We start from the raw sequence: 24,640 nt of genomic DNA on the forward strand, positions 1-24,640 counted from the left end.
AGGAGGATTTGCCCTCTTGGGAAGTTCATGATGACTAGCCCTTTAGGGAGGATTTCTTTTGCCATTAGATAAGATATTTCTACCCACAGCCCTCGCCAAGGCCTTCACTTTGCTCAGCCTACCATGGCTCGGGCTGGCATGCCGTTACGGGCCATGTATGTCCCACCTGGGCATGAAAGCCATAGTAGTATCATAGAGTTTTCATGCAACACTATATGGGGAAATAATCTGCCTGGAAATTAATCGATTAGATACTACTCTGTTATGAATGAAAATACATTTTTAGATTGTTTATCCTGTTGTTTAATACTTTTTTAAGATGTTGTGTATTCTGACATGAAAGATATTTGGGTTTTGTGGTGTTGTGAAAAATAGTATTTCAGAAATAAAGATTTTGGATGGTGGCGCGCTTTGGAGCCTGCCCAGGAGGGCCACTCTCTAGTGAAGCTCCTGACTGGGACCCGCGATAAAGGAATGATTTCTTATCTCCAAACCTGATGGAGTTACCCAAACAGATCATAACAGGCAGGGAAAGCTGCTGAAACAGTACTAGAGGACTGCAGTTCCTAATCTTACCTCATTTGCCTCAGGACGGAGTGTTTTCAGTGGCAGCCCTCAGACATACCTCGCATGGTCGAACTTATCTGCCGATGCACGCCGTGGTGCAGGGCGGTCCAATGGTTGCGCACGCACCCCGTGTGAGACAGCCACTGGGCTGATGAACAAACAGCTCAATCCAAAAGCGGCAGTCATCTAAGTGCATTGCCCGACCGGATACACCACAACTGCAGGCAAAAAATGGCACTGAGCAAGGACTGCTGAGCATGGAGAACGGGGTAAGATTCCCCACTGTGGGTGCACTTGCCAGAATATGTGCTAGTTCCGTTTTGGACACTACATGCACCACTCCCCGTTCACAGGCACCCCAGACCTGACAAGTTACACACACACACTCCGGCGCTACCGTGGACGGGCTGGCCTAGGCTAGATTGTCAGCAGCAAAGCGACATGTACGGACTTGTGTAGTCCCAAACTTGTCCGAATGGCATGATTGCAGGGCCCCATCAGAAGAAATCACTGCTAGCGCCAGGCTAGTAGAATCGCTGAAGCAGCCGCACCAGCCAACAGCCCTCGTTTGCCTCTATCCTGAGCTGCATATAAAAAGGCCAATTACTCAAGAGACCCAATCCCACTCTCCACAGAAAGTTTGGTGGGGCCCCTGCGGTCAAGCCTACCTACTTAATACCGAATGAAGACTGCAGGTATCTACATAATAATGCATACAAGTACTTCGGTGAGACGATGAACTGAGGGTATCCTACAATTACAAGTGACAGCACCATTGTGAGCCACCCATGGGCCAACATATGTATGTGTAGGTGGTCCTCCAAATAAGAGTCCCTGCCTGCGGGAACCGCAACCGGCCCGCTAAGCCATTAGTTGGCTACAGGGACTATCGCCAGGTCCTTTGGGTAGCCTTACCGAAGACCTGATGTGCGATATATGAGCGTCAACAGGAAGGAATGCCAAGGTACCCACATGCCTTCGCAAGAGCACGGGATAGCTAGCATGCAAGTTAAGCATTAGGTTGACAGCCAGCCTCTCAAGCAAGCAAAAGATGGCTTCTAAAGTTAACACAAATAGGTGTGCAAAGCACTGAGCTAATTGCCGCGCTCCCAGACTAAATACCTAACAGTATAGTCGGCACCACACCATCATGTCATGTCATACCTCAGACTCGTGTCATGTCAAATCTCAGTCTCGGAGTCCGGCAGCAGAACAAGCAGGACACCTCGGCACAGAAGCAATCACAGAGAAGAACGCGGAAACAAGGCTCAGACTATCAGAAACCATAGCTGCTAACTCCCATGCTAGACATGAAAACGCTAAACCAAAGAGTACTAGACACAAATAATGCTGTCTAAGATGTTGCCAAGGAGCTTCAAGACCTCAACAACTGCATGAACCTGCAGTCTGAATGCAAAGCCGACAATGAGCGACACATAAGTGGAGTGGGAGACAAATATGAGACATTGTCGATTGAAATGGACACTACAATCAAAGGTATTGAACGCATCACAGCAAGGGTGCAGGACCAAGAAAGGAAGGATAACGTCTGTATCCCTGGGGTACCAGAAGATAAGGACACGCACGTAGTGGAAATGGTGGTCTATGAATTGCTTGAAAAAGGCATTCAACAGGTTAACACCAAAGACCTTATCATAGTTTGAGCCCGTAGTGCCCTAAATAACACAGCCGAACAGAGGGGACCGTCTTAGGAACATCACTGGGCCTCATTACGGGTCTGACGGCACGGCTTCCGCCAGCCCCGTGATTTTACCAGCACCCGTGAATGGGCAATTACCGGGTCATGCCGAGGCTGGCGGATCCGGTAATTACCCATTCGCGGGTGCCGGCAATAAGAGACTCCACATTCGGCCCCATAGGGCTGAATGGGAATGGGGAGCTTGGATGCACCAGCACCATTCACAACAGTGCCGGTGCATCCATGAGTTATGCCCGCGGGTGCCGCACTGCCTGCCAGGTTGAACCTGGCAGGCAGAGCGACACCCGCGAGCACAACTCGTAGTATGGCGGTACAGTAGCAACGTGGCCGTTAGTGATATCTGCCATACTTGTAATGAGGCCCACTGTGTACTTCCTAAATGTACGACATTAAATCAAAGTAATGCATGGATATCAACGCGTTGGAGAAATAAAAATGGAAAACAGCACAGTGATGGTTTTCAATGTCTTTTCCATTGAGGTCTCTCACGAACAGACGGAATTCAACCACATTTGTGTGGCGTGAAAAGGTTCGAACGAGCAATATTACATTCAGTACCCAGCAATCATCTGTGTGTTTTGTCAGGGTGAATGGCACTTGTTTGACACCCCAGATACGGCGTTGACCTACTCGAAACAGCATGTTTGTGTTCCTCAAGAATCACTACACTCACAGCAACTGGTGGCAACCTTTCTCATGAGAGCATTCAGAAGGTCACAGCTGTTCCTCCCTGGAAAGGAACAGTGCAGGCTAAAAGAAAGCAAGGGGGAAATCTAGAGTCAAGCCACAACTAAAGGAAAAGGTTCTGTCACCTCCCAAACACGGCAAAGCAAGGAATGAATATAATGACTGCTGATGAAACCTGAAACTCCTCTCCCCAGGTGTCCCGTACGCCTCAGGCTTTTACAACATCCCGAGGTACGGGAATTGGTCTGTGGTAACCTTCAAGTTGTACATGCAGGCTAACGTAGCCCTATGTACTTTATTTACAATCATGCTCCTTATGCCCTTCACACCCTCCGTGCCCATCACACCAGGCCCTAAACCTACCACATGAGATGGAGATGAGATGGTAAGCTGTTTAAGACTCACTCGCCAGACTTCTAGACAGCTAGATTTCACCTCTATTGGGCTACCATGAACATGGACCAAATAACTGAGATAGCCCTTGAGAGTGGTCTGTCTGGCCATGCAAGTAATTGATTGATTGATTGATATTTTATTTCTATCGCGCACGTACACAAGTGTTTCAGAGCACGACAAGGCAAGGGAGGGGAACAGGGGAAAACAAAACAGAGATCTTACTAGGCCCAGTTAGATTGAGAATCGCAAGTGCATGGGAGAGGGGGAGGGGAAAAGTGCATGGAAGGGGGGAGAGGTGGAAAGTGCGAAGCAGAGGAGAAACAGATAAATAAATAAAAAAGGCAACAAACAGTGGTAATGCAGCCAGCAATTTGCAAGTGCTAGGTTTAAGGCAGCAGACAGGATAGGTCTGAGAAGTGCAGGAAGAAAAAGGGGGGGCTGTATGGGTACAGATACAGACCCCAGTGCAAGGGGTGGCCCGGAGGCAGTGCAAGAGGGTGGCAGGATGAGCAGGTTCCTGGGCCCAAAAGACAGAGGGAGGGTGGCCAGGTGCACGGTGCCAAGAGAGAACAGATCAGCAGGGGGGAGGGGGAGCGAAGGCAGATGAAAAGAGGCAGGTCTTGAGGTGCTTCCGTAATCCGAGATGGTTCTCCTCAAGTTTTAGAGTGGCAGGGAGGCTGTTCCAGAGGGAGGCCCCAGCCGAAGACAGAGAACTACCCTAAAAAACATACTCGACAGTCCCTCCATCTGCTGAGTGTGTAGTGCATGTTGGTCATTGTGATCACACAGAAGGCACTATTGCTGCCTTCACCTTTGCATTCTGAGATGGGGAATGCTTCTAGCAAAAAGGAGATGTTCCTTCCACTTTAACCGCAATCTTATTTCTTATTGTATCCCTCTTTCAGAGAAGCAATGTTAAGTATAAGAATGTATAGGTGGACCATGATTTGTAATCTAGGTTGGTGGGATTCTAATGTGATAGAAGCATTTGAAAAGTTCACGTCAATCAATGAGTCCATAACCATATGGGTATGTGATCAAGCAAATCTCTTGTTGTACCGCAATAGCTTTACCCAGGAGCAGTCTGGGTCAGAGTCGATTAAGCAAGGCCCGCAAACATCAGGAGATAGCTATGGTCAATTTAAAATGTATATACCCAAATGTACAATGTATGAATAATCCAGTAAAAAGACTCAGGATTGCTAATTATATAACCAGAAGGCGGACATAGTTTACCTCCAAGAGACTCATTTTGCTATGGAGGAAGTGCAGAAACTTTGCAGGGGCTGGGTAGGACAAGCCTTTTCCGCACCTTTCCCATGGAAGAAAGGGGACCCAATTCTTCTCCATTGACAACTGCCGTTTTCTTTCTCACAAAACCCTTACCATATCCTAATGGATATTTCCTTATCATGCGGGGAACGTTATGATCACAGCCTATCACATTAATAAATGTATGCAGCCCTACTTGTAGCAACTCTAACTTTTGTATACATCTCTTTACAACGATGGCCCACCTGATGACTAGTCTCACATTTAAGGGAGGAGACTGCAACTTAGTAATGTCCCCTATGCTGGATACGCACCCTGGGTATTCTGCCTCACGTAGCCCACAACGGGAGACCTGCACTCATAAGGAGTTAATGGGAGACATGAAATACAAAGATGTGTGGAGAGTGTGTAACCCATAGAGATGCTATTATACCCTTTTCTCTCAGCCCCACCACAGCTATACCAGGATAGACATTTGGCTTGCACCGCAACATATATTGCCCTGCATAACAGGATGCACCATCCTTGCCATCACACTATGAAATCACACCCCAATCACTCTCTATGGCAAACTTTCAGTGGAAGATAGCCCACACCACACTGCTGTTTAAATGTAGGGATGTTGGAGTACCCAGAGCAAATAACCCAAAAGAAATATAGGAGAAGAATACTCTGCCTTCCACTTCTGGGATGCCTACAAAGCCTTCTTGAGTGGTTCCTGTACGTGTCAGCTTAGTCTCACAAGCTACGTACTTGGAGGAGCAAAGAGGCACATATCACAGATGAGCTTAAGACTGTAGAACAATCTCATAAACATCTCCGAGATAGAGCCTCACTGTGCAATCTAACCCAAGCACGACATGACTTCAAAGCCCTTACTATGAACAGTGTCGGCAAATATTTCAGCTGCTTTATGAAGAAAGGGACAGATCGGCCAACTTAACAGCATTCATGCTAAAAGTCCAACAACAAAATAGGATCACGGAGCAAGTTTATAAGGTGGAAGGTGTGCTCGCTAACAGAGATCGAGAAATTAATCTTGAGTTCTACAATTTTTATGAGAGCCTATATGTAACCCCCTCCTCCATTAGACACTCACAAGCTGGGTGTTTTTTTTAGCTGCCATTGACCTCCCAAAATTGAATCATATGGGCGTTGAAACTCTGAACAGCCCTCTTTTGCTAGATGAAATCAGAGGGCAATTCTTGGGATGCCTAAGGGTAAAGCAGCAGGGCCTGATGGTTGACATTTATGCAGCCATGCTGGAGCAAATAGCTCCTCGCCTCTGGGAAGTATGCTTGGAAGCGGGAGAATCTGGCCAGCTAGCCAATTCAATGAACACTGCAAATATAGTCTTAATGAAAACAAATTGGAAAGATCCCACAAGATGCGGATCATACTGTAAATTTCCCTAATTAATGCAAATGTCAAAGTGGTAACCAAATGCCTGGCAACACCCTTACGTTACATCCCAACTTTAGTGCATGCAGAATCAACTGGTTTCATAGCAGGCAGGCACTTGGCGGACAACCTGCAAATGTTGGTAAATATACTGGCAGACACAATCGACCCAGATGCAGTGATCGTCTCCCTCGATGCCGAAAAGTATTTTGCTCGAGTCAGCTGGGACTATATGTTTAGGGTACTAAATACATTCGGCATTGAGGGGCACTTTTTGAGTTTAATGAAACTGCTATACAAATCCCCCAATACCTCTGTTCTTATGAATGCCCAAACAAGCTCCCACTTCGAGTTCCACACAAGACAGGGGTGTGCGCTTTCTCTGTTGCTCAATGCACTCACTATTGAGCTACACACTGCCAGAATTAGACGCAATGAGCACTACAGAGAAATCACAATTTAGGAAGTAGAGCATAGAATCCTGTTATATGCCGATGATGTTCTCCTGCAAGTGGGATAATATGCGAACACACTCCCAAGACCTCTAGAAATATTAACACTCTATGTCCAAGTGGCAGGATATAAAGGGAACTTTGACAAATCAGAGATGATGCCAACCTGCCCGAATATACCGTAGGACCCAGACTGTTTCGCACCATTCAAATTGCAAGAAAAGGCCATTAAATGCTTAGGAATATACATCATGGCAGACATACGTAAAATAGTCCCTCAGAATTATAATATAATAGTACCAAAAATCTGTACAGATCTCTTTAGATGGAACAAACTACCACTCGCACTCTAGGGATGTATAAACATGATTAAATGGAACTCCCTTCCCAAAATCACATCCTTACCACAAATGCTCCCCTTCCCTCCTAGCGCAGCTATTCTGCGATAGCTTGAGAAGAGCACCCGCAACTTCATTTGGAAATATAAAAAGGTTCACCTGGTAGCTAAGGTACTCCAGGCTGGCAAGAAGATGGAGTTCTTGCCCTCCCATTATGGGCAAACTACTGCATAGTCGCACAGCTTGTTTGGACCAAGAGGTGGTTGGCCGATTCTGATACGGCATGCTGTTCACTCACAGACTGAAAAGGTTACCCTTCTGCCATTTACCTCTCCAAGGCAATTGTGATCCCTTGGAGCAGTTTACTCACCACAATTAAAAAGCACCCTATCGTAGTTGAGACTTTTAAAAGTTGCCATGGAACCCTATGTAAACTATCGATAAACAACGAAGGCATCCTGCCCCGGCTGTCCATTCATAAGACTCTAATGATTGTGGTAAGAAACACAAACAATTTGTTGCAGATAGCCACTGGTGAGACATTACTATTGCTGAACTATTTAGCGATTATGTTTCCAAGAAGTTCCAAGAAAATCAATGAACTACTAGGGCTACCTGCCATTGAATGGTTAACGCATGTGGCTATTATGCATGATCTGAACAAAGTCATTACAGAAGACTCACCCGAAAGGGTGGTGTTTGCGGATGAAAGCATATTGTACCGAAGGGAGGGCTATCCCAGGCTTAGAACATTTTACAGAACTCTTATGCCGATTAATATGCCGTGTGACACTATATTAGCCACCCAATGGTCTGAGGACTTACACAGAACACTAAATAGCAGTGACATTGTCGACTTCTTTAATCTATTTTACATGGCTTCAATAGCCTAAAGAACTGAAACGTACAGTTCAGGATTATTCCGCACACTTACTACACACCGGTGAAGTTACTAGCTATGAGACGTGCAGAATCACCAGATTGCTGGAGGTGATGTGGTCACTTAGGCATGCTGGGGCACATATTATGATCATGTCCCAAGTGCAGAGGTTCTGGGGTAAAGTGACCCGTGAATTTCACAGACTGGCAGGGTGGACGGCACAGCTCGATCCTATTCTTTTTTTGTTTTGCAGGGGTGTAGAGGATAACATAAAGGACCAGGCTGGGGCATGCACTACTCTATGTAGCACAGAAGTTAATTATGTCACCCTAGAAAGCAGTGAGCCCCTCTAGTGTCAAAGACTGGGAGAGCTTGGTCTCGCAGACTTGTTATAAAGAATGTGCTATATTCCTGAAGAGATGGCAACTACACAGGGTGGACAGGCTCACTGTCATTTTTGAAGAATTCCTATAGTAAGATGGCTGCCGCAATCAGCGATCATTACATACATCAGTCCCAGAGGCGTTGCTAGGGGGGGCTGAGGGGGCTATAGACACAGGTCTTTTGGTTGTAGCCCCGGATAGATGCTGAGGGGTTACAACCAAAAAGGCTAGCTAGCCCCCAGTCCCGACAGTCCCAAAATTAGTGTAGCCCCAGATCTTTTACAGACCTAGCAACACCCCTGATCAGTCCTATTGCGCAAGCACCGAGGATGAACTAGTGGTAGCGCTGCATGGAAAGCTGATACTGCTAGAACTTTAATTCTAGAAAGAGGCTTCGCTATTGTACTTTTAATTATCCAGGACACTCTGGTATGCCACATAACACAGCAAACCAGACTGATCAATATCATGATGTTGCCATTAGTGCAACTGACGTGCCTATGTCAGTTGCACTAATGCCACCCAGTAAATGGTGTAAGTATGGGTATGTGTGTCTTGTAGCTTTGTTGTGCTATTAAGGTTGCTCCTTCCTGCTCTATTCTAATCTAATTTAATTAAGCACTTCCCCCCTGCTCGTGGACCTCACTGCCACGCAAATATACTAAGCTCACGATAACCCGATGATATAAAGCACCTGCAGATGCTCCCTTTATCATCCAGGTATGTTGAATATGTCATGTTACGGTGTGTTTCTTTTCTATAACTTCTTCTGCACTTCCTGTGATGTTGCTCGTATGCTTATGGAAAGTTGATGATACAAATATTGAAATTAAAAAAACACTGAAGAGAATGAGATTTGGGGCATTCATGAACTTCAAACTCTCCCCTTTACTTGTCACTGCAAAAAGAAAGTAATAAAGATTTTGACTGACTAATTCATAATAATTTAGTAGACGACCCTCCAAATGCTCCCCTATTTACGCTCCCTTTTCTTGCCCTGGCCTGATCTTCCTCTGACAGTTCTGCCCCATCAAACCACCCTCCCTGAGACGGGTCAAAGGAGACACTTGGGCTATGACTCACAGAACAGGCCCCTACTCTATCTGTGAACATCCACCATAGAGGGAGGCCACGAGGTGGCCCCAGTGGGCGGTTCCATCCCTTAGGTGGCCTTCACTAGGTCACTACTTCTCCTCCCTACATCACGCCAGGGTAGCCCTATACCTAAACCCCTTTCAGAAAATAAAATACATAAATATCCTTAGACAATCACATATAAACCTAAATGATTAGCAAACTAAACAATACTAATACATGTATTAATTTATACATGTATATACATAACAAAACACTAATTACTATTAATATACACTAATTAGTAAAAGCTAATTACTAAATACTAATAATACATAGAAGCATGCCAATATATATACATTTGACTTGTATACAGTAGTGTCATGGGTATGGCTGCTGCGGTCAGCCACACACTTCTAGTACCTGTCTGGTGTTGTCATTGATTGAGATGGGCGGGGTCTGCTCCAGGCACTTAAATGGGGCTGACCGGCCCCAGGAATGTTTCTCATTCTGGTGGTGCCCCGTCCACCACATGGGACACCACATCAGACTTGGACGATGCCTCCAGGAACTTTTCTTGTTCTGGCGGTGCCCCGTACACCACATGGGACATGTCAGTAGGCTCGGCCTGCGCCTCTTTTCTGTCCGATGGTGGCTCTGTCCAACACATGGGTATGCCGCATCACTGCTGCACGTGCTGCGCACTCCCTTAGTGTTCTTAGCGGTACACAGTGCCCCTGTGGGGGTGGCACATTCACTGCCGCCATATCCCGGCATAAGTACATACCTTTGTGGCACCGCCATGCCCTGGGGGCCACCTCACTCACCACCATGCTGACCTTGCATTGATCTCTCCAGGTGGCATCCCCTCCACCATGGGAATGCCGCTACAGTCTCCGGTGAACGTTACAGGAAGCTGGGACCGCACCCTTTCTCCTCTGACCATGAGCGACACAAATTACTCTGGTGCTTCAGCAGCAGGCGAGAGCTTTTGACCCGGTCTGAGGGGATGCAATGGCCTGTAACTTAGATTCTTCACCACCCTGCCCTTCTGGTATCTGGTATCATCAGTTCCTCCCCCTGTGGGCCAACATGGGGCACAGCCACACTGTGTTGTCTGGACTGTCCCGCACCCACTGCTGGGACCTGGTGGCCCTGATCTTCTCCCTGGGCAACACCCTAATAAATGTCATTTAGCCATGGTGGGGCACTGAACGCCATGGCCCTCCAGGAATCGCCACTTGTTGCCTATGGCTCCCTTTTCAACAGTCTCCCTCTCCAACAGTTATTTGTTCATAGCACTCTCCCCCCTGCCCATTCCAGTCCGGTGCAGGGGACACTTGCTCCATTGTTCTTCCCCTTTCTTTGTTGTCCTTCCATATTCGGTGAGGCTGGGTGGCTAAGTCCACTGCACACTGGTAAGTGTTATAATCAAACAGACACGATAAAATAACTACTGCGTCACCTTTTGTTCCTTTTATTTTGCTTCAGGAAGTAAGCATGTAGCCCACCTAGTCGAGCCCAAATTGGGCCAGTGGCTACATGATATTATGATAGAATGTCAAGGAGGAGTGTGCATGTGTGTGTGGGGGATGTGGCGAGTGGGCATCAAACCTATTAATGTCATAAAGAGTGATTTTTGATTCTCATTGCAATGTTCTGAAATCAGACAGTTAGACCAGTGACTTGATGGTAACCCGGTCAAGACGGTCTGGGTGTCCAATCATTATAGTTTGAAAACTAGTGTTCATGAAGCCATGGGAAGGCATAGACACCTTCCTTATACATTGATATGTGTCACAGAATTGTGCAGTAGCCCTAAGTTCGTAGTGGGCTCCTAGTGAAAACTGGACACGTCATACATAAAAAGTCAGTTTCATCCATCTCCGGATCAAAGGGTTAAAGCCGGAGCTGAGCTCTATTGGTAAGCACCAAACCAAAGATTATGAGGTCCTTCCAGGATGCACAGAGTATGGTGACATGTCTAGAAATTCCATACAGTACTACATTCTAGTTAAGTCTGCTCTTACTTTTTGGTGTGGACGTACTCCTGGCCTTAGTTAGCATTCATGCAAAAACTCGCTTCACTTTACCAGCAACTTTGGAAACAAAACTGTAAATGGGTGTCCCAATTAAGTGCTACATTCTTCTGTCATGGAAATTAGGAAGGTGGTATTGTATGTTTCTTACCCTTCTATGGCTGATAGTGGGACGATTGCCGGTGCTTTGTATCCTAATATCGGAGGCCAATTCCCATAAAGAGCTCCACTGGATGAATTGTCAAAGGGTAGTTCTGGGGGCCAGGGGACATCAGGCCATCCAATAAAAGGTAGTGAGTATTCTTGGGCTGTGTTCCAGGAGTGGGTGATCTTTCCATTCTGTGGCCTTGCACGCATCACTTCCTGGTTCAATGGAATCTTGTGTTCGGATGATATATGGTATTTTTCAAATTCTGGCAGGGAATATTCCAAAAGAGAGGCGTTATCAACAAACTGGAAATGCATGGTGTCAAAATCGGGCATGTCTATAGCATGCGCGGAGCTCCTGGATGAGGGGAGATCTTCGCAGAATGTTGTGAGCGAAAAATCTTCTCCCTCCATAGGGATGTAAGGAGCCAACATCTCCAGGTCTGAATGCTTGAACACACTCTGAAACAGAGAGGAGATGTGTTATCATGGAAGGCACCATCTCATATAAATGGCATTACAAACGAGTCATCCTACTCTTTTGCATTATTCAGTGAATTTCTGTTGTTGATGAATAAGAACATGTCATGAATATGCAATAAAGAGCGCTGTCATTAAAAGTGTTACTCGGGGGGGGGGCTGGGAGGGGATGTGCTCTCTTCCCAGGGTAACATTTTCTTTTTGATCTACTACAATGGCACAGGATGAAGTTGACTCATGAGGAACAGCCTCTGCTCAAATGTCACAAACTAGAGAATGCCCTTGTCTTTTAGTGAGGGAGTGCTACCACCTTGGCTCCTTTTTATTCTCCACTATCCCCCTGGCCCTCTTACCACCATTGGGGGGGAACCACTGTCCCCTGTGCCCCCCCGTGGAAGACATTTAAAGATGGCAAGACTCTCCACATTGCCAATCGCAACACTCGCTCTGCCGTCAAACACTCGCCTGACATCAGCAACCTGCTCAAACTCATGGATCTTGATGTGCTAGTCCATCACAGAAACATGGTTCACGGATAGCTGCATCACAAGCTTTGACACCCTCCTCCCTGAAGGCTACAAAATCCTCTCTGCGCCCAGGCCTAAGAAGACAGGTGGTGGAGTGGCACATCTTCCCTGAATGGATACCTGTGTCTATCATCCCTACTCAGGCCTACTCCTCCTTTGAGTGTCTAGTTTGCAGACTCTCACTCGCCCCTAAATCTTCTCTCCTTATGGGCACCTTCTATCGGCCACCAGGTCAGTCCACTCTCTTCCTCTTGGAATGGTTGACCTGGCCTCCTCCCTATTCTCTACTTCCTCTCAACTACTGTTGGGGGATCTGAACATCCATCTGGACTCTCCTGACTCCTCAGGGCCTTTCCGCAACCTTTACGACTCTCTCTCCCTCTATATCCTACCGTCGGGCTCCAGGCACATCACAGGCCACACCTTGGATGCACTCATCTCTCTTTACCCCTCTCACTACCTCCCTCTCTTCTCTCAACAAACCTGAAGCTCTCCTCTCCTCTTGCAGCAACTCGCCCGGCACAACTACTCAGCTTCAAAGTCAACAGACCTGTGAATAAAGTGACAGTGACTGCCTTTGCCACCACCTAATCTCCTCAACCCATTCCTGCGGGTGACTACCACCCTGACACAGCCCTCGCTAACCTCATTCTCTCTATCTCCAACACTATTGACACTATTGCCCATGTCATGAGAGTCCGACTGAAGCCTTCCAAAAAGTGCAACTCTTGGTACGACTCCGACCTGGCTGCCCTTAAACGCAGGTGTAGGGCAGCTGAGCGGAAATGGAAGGCTTTGGGCGAACGATCTGACAAACTGGCCGGCTGCCTCCTTCACAGGCAATATTGACTCTGCATCCACTCCAAGAAAAGAGTCTTTATTCAAGCCTGCATCTCTGCGGCATCAAACAACACGGCCGAACTTTTCGAAGGGCCTGATCACGACTTTGGCAGTAGCGCCAGTGGTATTACCGCCGGCGGTATTAGCCCTACCGCCGAACTCCCCGGCGCTAATAGCGCCGGATCACGAGTTCAGTGGTAATGTAATTCCCCATTCCCTATTGAGCCCATTCCGGAATGCCCCATTTCCCGTTGGGCTCAATGGGGAAAATTCGCACTTACCGCCGGCAGATTTCCCGCTGGTGGTAATAGCGCAAACTTTCGGCGGATTTTTCCTCAGCCAAGAGCTGGGGCGAAATCCGCCGAAGTCCTGATTTGGCAGACCCTTAAATCTGGCGGTAACAGCGCGACCGCCGTATTTAAGGGTTACCGCCAAAGTCGTGATGAGGCCCAAAGTCTGCAAGGAACTTGCCAGTCCTGCAGCAGCCTCTTCTTCTGTCACACCCACCCAGGACCTTTGCTCGTCCCTGGCTGCACACCTCATCCAAAAAACCGAAGACATCCTTTCCACCATCTCTTCCACTCCACAGCATACACCAACACTGGAGCCTCCATTGGTCCTCCCTCCACTCACCCTCTTTTCTCTCTCACCTGTCACACCTGATGAGGTCACCAGACAAGTCTGATCTATGAAGGCTTCATCCAAACAGACTCACCCCTGCCCCTCTAAAATCTTTAAAGACAATATTGACTCCTTTGCTCCAGTCTTAGCTGATCTCTGCAATCTCTCCTTTTCCACTGGAGTCTTCCCAACTGCCCTTTAGCACTCCCTTGTGCATCCTCTGCTCAAAAAACCCTCTGCCAACCCCTCCATTCCGGCAAACGACCACCCTATCTCCATCACCTCTTTCCTGAGAAAACCTCTAGAGAATTTTGCTATCTCTCAGGTGACCATCCATGTTGAATCTTTTGGTTGCTTTCGTGACCATCAGTTTGGCTTTAGAGCATCCATAGGCCCCGAAACAGCTCTTCTGAACACCGGTGAAGATCTACTCTCAAATCTTGACACTAACACTCCCTCTGTCCTCATGCTCCTTGACCTCTCTTCTGCTTTTGGCATGCTTAACTTACAACATCCTTATTGCATGTCTCTGTGACACTGTGGGACTCACATGTCAGGCTCTGGCGTGGTTAACCTCCTTTCTCTCTGACTTCCCATCCCAGGTGGAACCCGAAGCCTTTCTCTCGATTATAGCTCTCTTAACCTGCGGCGTCCCCCAGGGATCTAACCTATGCACCTGGTTCTTCAATATCTATATGGCTGCCCTGGCACTTGTGAATGTCACTTTCGCCTCTAACTTCCAGTGTTATGTGGATGACACACAACTATCTTTCAGGCTACCCTCAGCCGCCTCCTCCTCATCACTCATATCTGACTGTCCGCTATTCAGTCATGGTGTGCTGCAAACAACCTTTGCCTCAATGCCAGCAAGACAGAGATCGTTCGCATTGGGACCCCTGCTCCCGCTTTCCCACTTTCACTCTGGATGGCTTCCCTTGGCCTTGCACCTGCACCCACCTGCGAGGCAAGAAACCTTGGGGTCATTTTTGCCTCTACTCTTCTCCTTCTCCTCTCACAGTTCGAACATCTCCAAAAAGTCTAACTATCAGCTACACCTCCTCAGAGATACTTTGCCTTTTCTCACTTCCCCCCAGCAGCTCGCTGTCTCCAGAGCCCTGGTTTTCTCTATGCTAGACTTCCTCAACCTCCCTTCTTCTTCCCTACGCCCTCTGCAACTCATCCAGAACAGAACCGGAAGACTTATCCTTGGCCGTAAGCCCAGGGACCGCATCTCTCCAGTGCTGAAATCCCTTCACTGACTCCCCGCGGCTGCAAGGATCAAGTTCAAGACCCTCTGCATTGTTCACAAGGCTTTCTGGGGCCTGGGACCGACCTACTTGCAACACTGCCTACCTAAATACTGTCCCTCATCAGCTCTCCGCTCATCTACCTCCAACCTTCTGTGAGTGAGCAGGTTTTCCAAGTAGAGATTTTGAGGGCGATCGTTATCCTCAGCAGGTGCCTCCCCCTGGAATAGCCTCTCTGCAAACCTCTGTCTTGAGCCTGATCTTATTAAGTTCTGCAAACTCCTCAACACCTTCTTCTTCTCCTTTTCCTTCTCCTTTGCCCCGTTCCCTGCAAACCTAGCTCTCAGCTTTTTCCCTCTCTTCCTCCTCTTCCTTACAGTTTGCTGACTGGCCGCCTGGTGTACCTCAGAGTCTCACAGGTCCCTGGTATCCCCGCCAGTCCTCTTTCGCGCTTCCCTCAGGGCCCTACACCCCACACACAATTAGTGCACTTGAGAAAAAACCAAAGAGAGTTGCTCTCTCTGCACATACCCCAGTCCCCACCGACCGGGTGCACTTGGACTTCCCATGCCCTCCCTGTGACCGTCTGTGCACTTGCACGATCTTTACACGCTATGCCTGAAGATCGTCTGTCTGCGCTCCCTTGTTTTCACCTCTTAATTGCACTGGTAAAACTGCACAATCGCTGTCAGGCTTATTTGCTGTAGCTCAAACTGTTAAATGTATTTTATGCACTTACTCTGCCTGTGCAGACTGTTATAGTCTCGAATTTTAAGGGCTCTGAGCGTCTGTTTTTTTTCCCACATTTTCCCACCCTTTTTGAGTGCTTTGGAACACTTGCCTGTGTGTAGGCGCTTTATAAATAAACAATACCATAACATACCATACCATTTCTTCTCTAACAGCAGGCAGTCTACCAGGGAATGGCTGGTTGAGTACAGCATAATGGTTCAACCCTTTGAGGACTCCACGGCAATATGCTCGAGACAGTGACTGGAACCTTCTACTCATTTTTCTATTAAAAGCCTGCCGGTAGCTTGCCTAAAAATCTGATTCTAGAGCACTGGTGGTCCAAAATATTATGGAGTCTCTTCAGGACTATGAACAATAGTTTCTTCCTCCTCAACAACTTTCTTGCCAAATGATGGTATATCATGGTTATCGCGGTATGGCAGGTGGAGTTAACTAATCTTCACAAATATTTTCTAAAAGGTCATACATTGTCAGATTTATCATCACAAACAAAACCAGGCACCCCGGGTCCAGAATTGAGCTTTTCAACATACTTTCCACTGAAATGCCACCCCTTGCTTCCACCAAACACACGTGTGGAGAGGAGGGGAGAAAGGTTTTCGTACCGTCATAAAACTAATACCGTGACACCCCTGCATGGGAGTGGGGGTCATTATACATTGAATGCAAGATTATTCTAATGGATTATATAGCGAGCTTCCAGAGAAAGAATACGCAATTGTTCTCAGAATTGTGAATGCAGCAGTACACATGGTGTCCACCCTGAGCCGCACTTGATTTGACAAACTTAATTTTATTTCATGTTCCCTGAAGTGGTATTTACCACATGCAGTATTTCTGCAGAAAGCTCCTTCCACCTCATAATGACCCCAATACCTTCTCACCTGGATCCATCAAAGTATTGTACTTTCTGGGTTTTCATCTGCCTTTTCAATGCATTGTGGGACCAGTATTCACCAATTTACTTCTGTTTTTGCACATATGCAAGTCGGCACATTTATTTATTTATTCATAGCATTTGTTACACGCCAAAACCCGGAGATATCATGGCGTGGGTTGCATAGGAGTGCTTTGTCTGGTTACAGAAGAAATTACAGTGCAGTCGGGGTAAAATGCATAATTGGTTACATAGAACAGCATAGTTCAGGGAGAACATAGTTACCACAACAGCTAATTATTTAGAGAACAGTGAGGCTGGTTAGAATGTATTGAATAGCCATGATTTCATAAGACTCTTCAACCGCTGGTGAGAAGGCTAATTTCAGAAATGCATAGGAAGGGAATTCCAGATCTTAGGTGCAGCAACTGGAAAGCTGACACCCCCTGCCCTGGAACTCTTAGATCTTGGGACAAATAGGTGTGTGCTAGAGCCCGATCTACGGGATCTAGTTGACCCTTTTTGGGTGATTCTATTGTTGAGATATGAAGGGCCATTGTTGGTAATGCATTTGTATGTGATGATGAGAGACTTGAATAGGATTCTCGCTTGGATGTGTAGCCAATATGCTTCTCTCCTGATGTGGGAATTGCATTTTGGCCAGATTGGTATTTGTAGTTTCTAGCAGGAGGATATTGCAATAATCCAATTTCAATAGTATGAGTGCTCGCGCTAGGGTGAGGCAGTCTTGTGGGGTAAGAAATTGGCGGCTGAGTGCAATGAGTTTAGCAATGTAGGCAGTGGCGGTTGACAGTGCATTGATATGCTTAGTCATGGTAAGGTTGGAGTCTAGGTATACGCCCGATGTTTTGACCTGTTTGAGGAATGGGATGGGTGTTCCATCAATGGTAATGGTAGAGTAGTCGGAGTGGAGGGTTTTTAATCAGGAAGGGGGACCCACAATGAGGATCTCGGTTTTTTCATCACTGAGACCCAAACTATTTGTGGCCATCCAGTTTTGTATTATGGCATAAATCTTGTAAATGGCAGCAGAGTCTTTTCATGGTTACCTGTGATGGGGATGAGGACCTGAGTATCGTCAGCAAAGTTGGTATAGACGGCTCCCATGGCATCAAGCGTTGCAAATAGAAGTTTGGTATAGGCGTTGTACAAGGTAGGTACAAGGTAGGAGATAAGCATGAGCCTTGAGGGACCCATAGGGGTACCGAGATGGGGTCGGCAGCCTCATTGCAAATGTATACTCTCGAAGTGCGTTACGATAGGAACGGCTTGATCCATAGGGTGGCTTTTGTGGAGAAGTTGACAATTTCTGACAGTTCATTACAAATCTTATTATGGTCCATCAAATCAAATGCAGCAGATAGATTGTGTAAGAGGAGTATTAGCCCTACCGCCGAACTCCCCGGCGCTAATAGCGCCGGATCACGAGTTCAGCGGTAATGTAATTCCCCATTCCCTATTGAGCCCATTCCGGAATGCCCCATTTCCCGTTGGGCTCAATGGGGAAAATTCACGCTCTTACTGCCGGCAGATTTCCCGCTGGTGGTAATAGCACAAACTTTCGTCGGATTTTCCCCCAGCCAAGAGCTGGGGCGAAATCCGCCGAAGTCCTGATTTGGCAGACCCTTAAATCTGGCGGTAACAGCGCGACCGCCGGATTTAAGGGTTACCGCCAAAGTCGTGATGAGGCCCAAAGTCTGCAAGGAACTTGCCAGTCCTGCAGCAGCCTCTTCTTCTGTCACACCCACCCAGGACCTTTGCTCGTCCTTGGCTGCACACCTCATCCAAAAAACCGAAGACATCCTTTCCACCATCTCTTCCACTCCACAGCATACACCAACACTGGAGCCTCCATTGGTCCTCCCTCCACTCACCCTCTTTTCTCTCTCACCTGTCACACCTGATGAGGTCACCAGACAAGTCTGATCTATGAAGGCTTCATCCAAACAGACTCACCCCTGCCCCTCTAAAATCTTTAAAGACAATATTGACTCCTTTGCTGCAGTCTTAGCTGATCTCTGCAATCTCTCCTTTTCCACTGGAGTCTTCCCAACTGCCCTTTAGCACTCCCTTGTGCATCCTCTGCTCAAAAAACCCTCTGCCAACCCCTCCATTCCGGCAAACGACCGCCCTATCTCCATCACCTCTTTCCTGAGAAAACCTCTAGAGAATTTTGCTATCTCTCAGGTGACCATCCATAGTGAATCTATTGGTTGCTTTCGTGACCATCAGTCTGGCTTTAGAGCATCCATAGGCCCCGAAACAGCTCTTCTGAACACCGGTGAAGACCTACTCTCAAATCTTGACACTAACACTCCCTCTGTCCTCATGCTCCTTGACCTCTCTTCTGCTTTTGGCATGCTTAACTTACAACATCCTTATCGCATGTCTCTGTGACACTGTGGGACTCACATGTCAGGCTCTGGCGTGGTTAACCTCCTTTCTCTCTGACTTCCCATCCCAGGTGGAACCCGAAGCCTTTCTCTCGACTATAGCTCTCTTAACCTGCGGCGTCCCCCAGGGATCTAACCTATGCACCTGGTTCTTCAATATCTATATGGCTGCTCTGGCACTTGTGAATGTCACTTTTGCCTCTAACTTCCAGTGTTATGTGGATGACACACAACTATCTTTCAGGCTACCCTCAGCCGCCTCCTCCTCATCACTCATATCTGACTGTCCGCTATTCAGTCATGGTGTGCTGCAAACAACCTTTGCCTCAATGCCAGCAAGACAGAGATCGTTCGCATTGGGACCCCTGCTCCCGCTTTCCCACTTTCACTCTGGATGGCCTCCCTTGGCCTTGCACCTGCACCCACCTGCGAGGCAAGAAACCTTGGGGTCATTTTTGCCTCTACTCTCTCCTTCTCCTCTCACAGTTCGAACATCTCCAAAAAGTCTAACTATCAGCTACACCTCCTCAGAGATACTTTGCCTTTTCTCACTTCCCCCCAGCAGCTCGCTGTCTCCAGAGCCCTGGTTCTCTCTATGCTAGACTTCCTCAACCTCCCTTCTTCTTCCCTACGCCCTCTGCAACTCATCCAGAACAGAACCGGAAGACTTATCCTTGGCCGCAAGCCCAGGGACCGCATCTCTCCAGTGCTGAAATCCCTTCACTGGCTCCCCGCGGCTGCAAGGATCAAGTTCAAGACCCTCTGCATTGTTCACAAGGCTTTCTGGAGCCTGGGACCGACCTACTTGCAACACTGCCTACCTAAATACTGTCCCTCATCAGCTCTCCGCTCATCTACCTCCAACCTTCTGTGAGTGAGCAGGTTTTCCAAGTAGAGAGTTTGAGGGCGATCCTTATCCTCAGCATGTGCCTCCCCCTGGAATAGCCTCTCTGCAAACCTCTGTCTTGAGCCTGATCTTATTAAGTTCTGCAAACTCCTCAACACCTTCTTCTTCTCCTTTTCCTTCTCCTTTGCCCCGTTCCCTGCAAACCTAGCTCTCAGCTTTTTCCCTCTCTTCCTCCTCTTCCTTACAGTTTGCTGACTGGCCGCCTGGTGTACCTCAGAGTCTCACAGGTCCCTGGTATCCCCGCCAGTCCTCTTTCGTGCTTCCCTCAGGGCCATACACCCCACACACAATTAGTGCACTTGAGAAAAAACCAGAGAGTTGCTCTCTCTGCACATACCCCAGTCCCCACCGACCGGGTGCACTTGGACTTCCCATGCCCTCCCTGTGACCGTCTGTGCACTTGCACGATCTTTACACGCTATGCCTGAAGATCGTCTGTCTGCTCTCCCTTGTTTTCACCTCTTAATTGCACTGGTAAAACTGCACAATCGCTGTCAGGCCTATTTGCTGTAGCTCAAACTGTTAAATGTATTTTATGCACTTACTCTGCCTGTGCAGACTGTTATAGTCTCGAATTTCAAGGGCTCTGAGCGTCTGTTTTTTTTCCCACATTTTCCCACCCTTCTTGAGTGCTTTGGAACACTTGCCTGTGTGTAGGCGTGTTATAAATAAACAATGCCATAACATACCATACCATTTCTTCTCTAACAGCAGGCAGTCTACCAGGGAATGGCTGGTTGAGGACAGCATAATGGTTCAATCATTTGAGGACTCCACGGCAATATGCTCGAGACAGTGACTGGAACCTTCTACTCATTTTTCTATTAAAAGCCTGCCGGTAGCTTGCCTAAAAATCTGATTCTAGAGCACTGGTGGTCCAAGATATTATGGAGTCTCTTCAGGACTATGAACAATAGTTTCTTCCTCCTCAACAACCTTCTTGCCAAATGATGGTATATCATGGTTATCGCGGTATGGCAGGTGGAGTTAACTAATCTTCACAAATATTTTCTAAAAGGTCATACATTGTCAGATTTATCATCACAAACAAAACCTGGCACCCAGGTCCAGAATTGGGCTTTTCAACATACTTTCCACTGAAATGCCACCCTTTGCTTCCACCAAACACACGTGTGGAGAGGAGGGGAGAAAGGTTTTCGTACCGTCATAAAACTAATACCGTGACACCCCTGCATGGGAGTGGGGGTCATTATACATTGAATGCAAGATTATTCTAATGGATTATATAGCGAGCTTCCAGAGAAAGAATACGCAATTGTTCTCAGAATTGTGAATGCAGCAGTACACATGGTGTCCACCCTGAGCCGCACTTGATTTGACAAACTTAATTTTATTTCATGTTCCCTGAAGTGGTATTTACCACATGCAGTATTTCTGCAGAAAGCTCCTTCCACCTCATAATGACTCCAATACCTTCTCACCTGGATCCATCAAAGTATTGTACTTTCTGGGTTTTCATCTGCCTTTTCAATGCATTGTGGGACCAGTATTCAACAATTTACTTCTGTTTTTGCACATATGCAAGTCGGCACATTTATTTATTTATTCATAGCATTTGTTACACGCCAAAACCCGGAGATATCATGGCGTGGGTTGCATAGGAGTGCTTTGTCTGGTTACAGAAGCAATTACAGTGCAGTCGGGGTAAAATGCATAATTGGTTACATAGAACAGCATAGTTCAGGGAGAACATAGTTACCACAACAGCTAATTATTTAGAGAACAGTGAGGCTGGTTAGAATGTATTGAATAGCCATGATTTCATAAGACTCTTCAACCACTGGTGAGAAGGCTAATTTCAGAAATGCATAGGAAGGGAATTCCAGATCTTAGGTGCAGCAACTGGAAAGCTGACACCCCCTGCCCTGGAACTCTTAGATCTTGGGACAAATAGGTGTGTGCTAGAGCCCGATCTAAGGGATCTAGTTGACCCTTTTTGGGTGATTCTATTGTTGAGATATAAAGGGGCATTGTTGGTAATGCATTTGTATGTGATGATGAGAGACTTGAATAGGATTCTCGCTTGGATGTGTAGCCAATATGCTTCTCTCCTGATGTGGGAATTGCATTTTGGCCAGATTGGTATTTGTAGTTTCTAGCAGGAGGATATTGCAATAATCCAATTTCAATAGTATGAGTGCTCGCGCTAGGGTGAGGCAGTCTTGTGGGGTAAGAAATTGGCGGCTGAGTGCAATGAGTTTAGCAATGTAGGCAGTGGCGGTTGACAGTGCATTGATATGCTTGGTCATGGTAAGGTTGGAGTCTAGGTATACGCCCGATGTTTTGACCTGTTTGAGGAATGGGATGGGTGTTCCATCAATGGTAATGGTAGAGTAGTCGGAGTGGAGGGTTTTTAATCGGGAAGGGGGACCCACAATGAGGATCTCGGTTTTTTCATCACTGAGACCCAAACTATTTGTGGCCATCCAGTTTTGTATTATGGCATAAATCTTGTAAATGGCAGCAGAGTCTTTTCATGGTTACCTGTGATGGGGATGAGGACCTGAGTATCGTCAGCAAAGTTGGTATAGACGGCTCCCATGGCATCAAGCGTTGCAAATAGAAGTTTGGTATAGGCGTTGTACAAGGTAGGTACAAGGTAGGAGATAAGCATGAGCCTTGAGGGACCCATAGGGGTACCGAGATGGGGTCGGCAGCCTCATTGCAAATGTATACTCTCGAAGTGCGTTACGATAGGAACGGCTTGACCCATAGGGTGGCTTCTGTGGAGAAGTTGACAATTTCTGACAGTTCATTACAAATCTTATTATGGTCCATCAAATCAAATGCAGCAGATAGATTGTGTAAGAGGAGGATGCACCATTTTCCAGAGTCACTTATGATGTCCACCTGTATTTTGAGGTCTAGAAGGGCCGTTTCTATGCTGTGTTTTGGTCGGAAGCCTGACTGTCTTGCTCCTAGTAAGTGGTTGCATTTGAGATACTCTTGGACTTGGGTGTATGCTATTTTGTCAACTATTTCTAACAAGAAAGGAACCCTAGTAATGGGTCAGTAGTTGATTGGTATGCTGGGGACCAGAGAGGGTTTCTTCAGAAGTAGGGTTACCCAGGCTTCTTTGATACTGGCTGGGACAGTGTTGGTGATGAAGGAGACATTAATGAATTTAGTAATGATAAGAGCTAAGGTGGGAGCACAAAGTTTGACTAGGAGCGCAGGGAAGCTGTCACCTTTACAGTTGGATGGTTTCAACCTGGAGATGGTACTTAGGGCCTGGTCTTGGGTGACAGTGGTGAATTTGAAAAGAGGGGCTGTGTTTTCCAGCGCTGGAGACGGGCACAAGTGAGGCCGTACTTTTACCGGACAGTAGTTTCCTTTTGGTCAGTATTTTCTCCTGGAGAGTACCAATTGTGGAGGCTAGTGCATTCTGGATAGGGGTGCACCAGGCTTTACTAGTGTTCATGGGGATGGTAGACGGGATGGGGGCTTCCAGTTCTCTGAGTATGGAGAGCAGTTCTTTGCTGTTGGAAGAGGCGTTATCTGGGCGCGTATTCAAAGAATTCGCTTTGTGGGCAATGACAGCTGCCTTGTAGTTTTTGTTGGCGGCTAGAAATGCATTAGTAGTGGCCATGTTCAGTGTCTTTTTGTGTAAGTGCACCAACGCTCTTTTGTTTCGTCGAAGAGCGTTGAGCTCTTCGTTGAACCAGAAGTTACTTTGTTTGGCATTCCGGGTTATTTTGGATGTGAGTAGGCCTGCTGCATTTATGGTTGCTTTTAGACAATAGACAATTATGGATAGGGTATCCGGTCATTGCATCGAATCCAAAGCATCGACAGACCATACCATTGAAAAAAAATGCATTGGAAAAAACCCATCGAATGCATTTAAATGGTAAAGGGCTTAGTTTAGTAAAAATGTGTTTTAATGGTTTAAAAAGGGAGCTAGGGGGGAAACCCCAATAAAAAAAATAAAACATAAAAAAAGCATTCAATGTTTTTTTTTAAGATGCATTTTTGTCCGTGGTGTGCCGATGATTTGGCTGTCGATGCAATCACTAGGAACCTATGATAGATCGAGGAGATGCTATCGGGGTTGGCAATTGGAATTGGGTAGGACTCAAGGGTATCAGTGAGAATGGGGGCGATATTTTCTATTGTAAGTTTGCGGTTGTTTCTCACAGTGATAGGGCGAGGTGTGGGTTTGGGTACACCCTGCGTATTGGGAGTCAGTATGATAAAGTATATTAAGTAGTGGTCCGACCACATAATTTCGGAGATAGATTCTAATGATAAACTGATGTTTAGTGTCAGGATCTAGTCCAGGGTTCTTTCTTTGGAGTGGGTGGGGGAGTTGACATTTTGGGACATTTTGGGAGTTGACATTCCAAGTGCATTTCTTGGAGGGCCATGTGAAAAGCGGTAGATTTCTGGTCCAGGTTATCAATGAATGAAGGTTAATGTCTCCTTAAATGATGAATTTTGTGCTGGGCTTGAGGAGCAGGGAAATTATTAGGGGATGTCTGATTCGGGGTAGTTAGCAATATTCGTTGATCTGTAGATAATGAGAAAGTTAATAGTGGTTTTAGGGTGGGTGGTAAATTTGAGTAGCAGGAGTTTGTAGCCTACCACTGGCTCTAGA

The 24,640-nt window shown here is 46.8% G+C and overlaps 1 protein-coding gene across 1 annotated transcript in view; it reads right to left on the minus strand.

The window, feature by feature from the left end:
- The window catches only part of LOC138566975 (endothelial PAS domain-containing protein 1-like), a 423,252-nt gene that overhangs the window by 35,389 nt on the left and 363,223 nt on the right, over positions 1-24,640 (minus strand). Inside the window, exon 12 of the mRNA XM_069644763.1 lies at positions 11,361-11,818. Within this exon, the coding sequence (XP_069500864.1) occupies positions 11,361-11,818 (458 nt within the window). The remainder of the gene's footprint in view (positions 1-11,360; positions 11,819-24,640) is intronic.

The sequence above is a fragment of the Ambystoma mexicanum genome, chromosome 2p (genome assembly GCF_040938575.1).
Source record: "Ambystoma mexicanum isolate Mex_15411 chromosome 2p, UKY_AmexF1_1, whole genome shotgun sequence".
In the NCBI taxonomy this organism is placed as follows: domain Eukaryota; kingdom Metazoa; phylum Chordata; class Amphibia; order Caudata; family Ambystomatidae; genus Ambystoma; species Ambystoma mexicanum.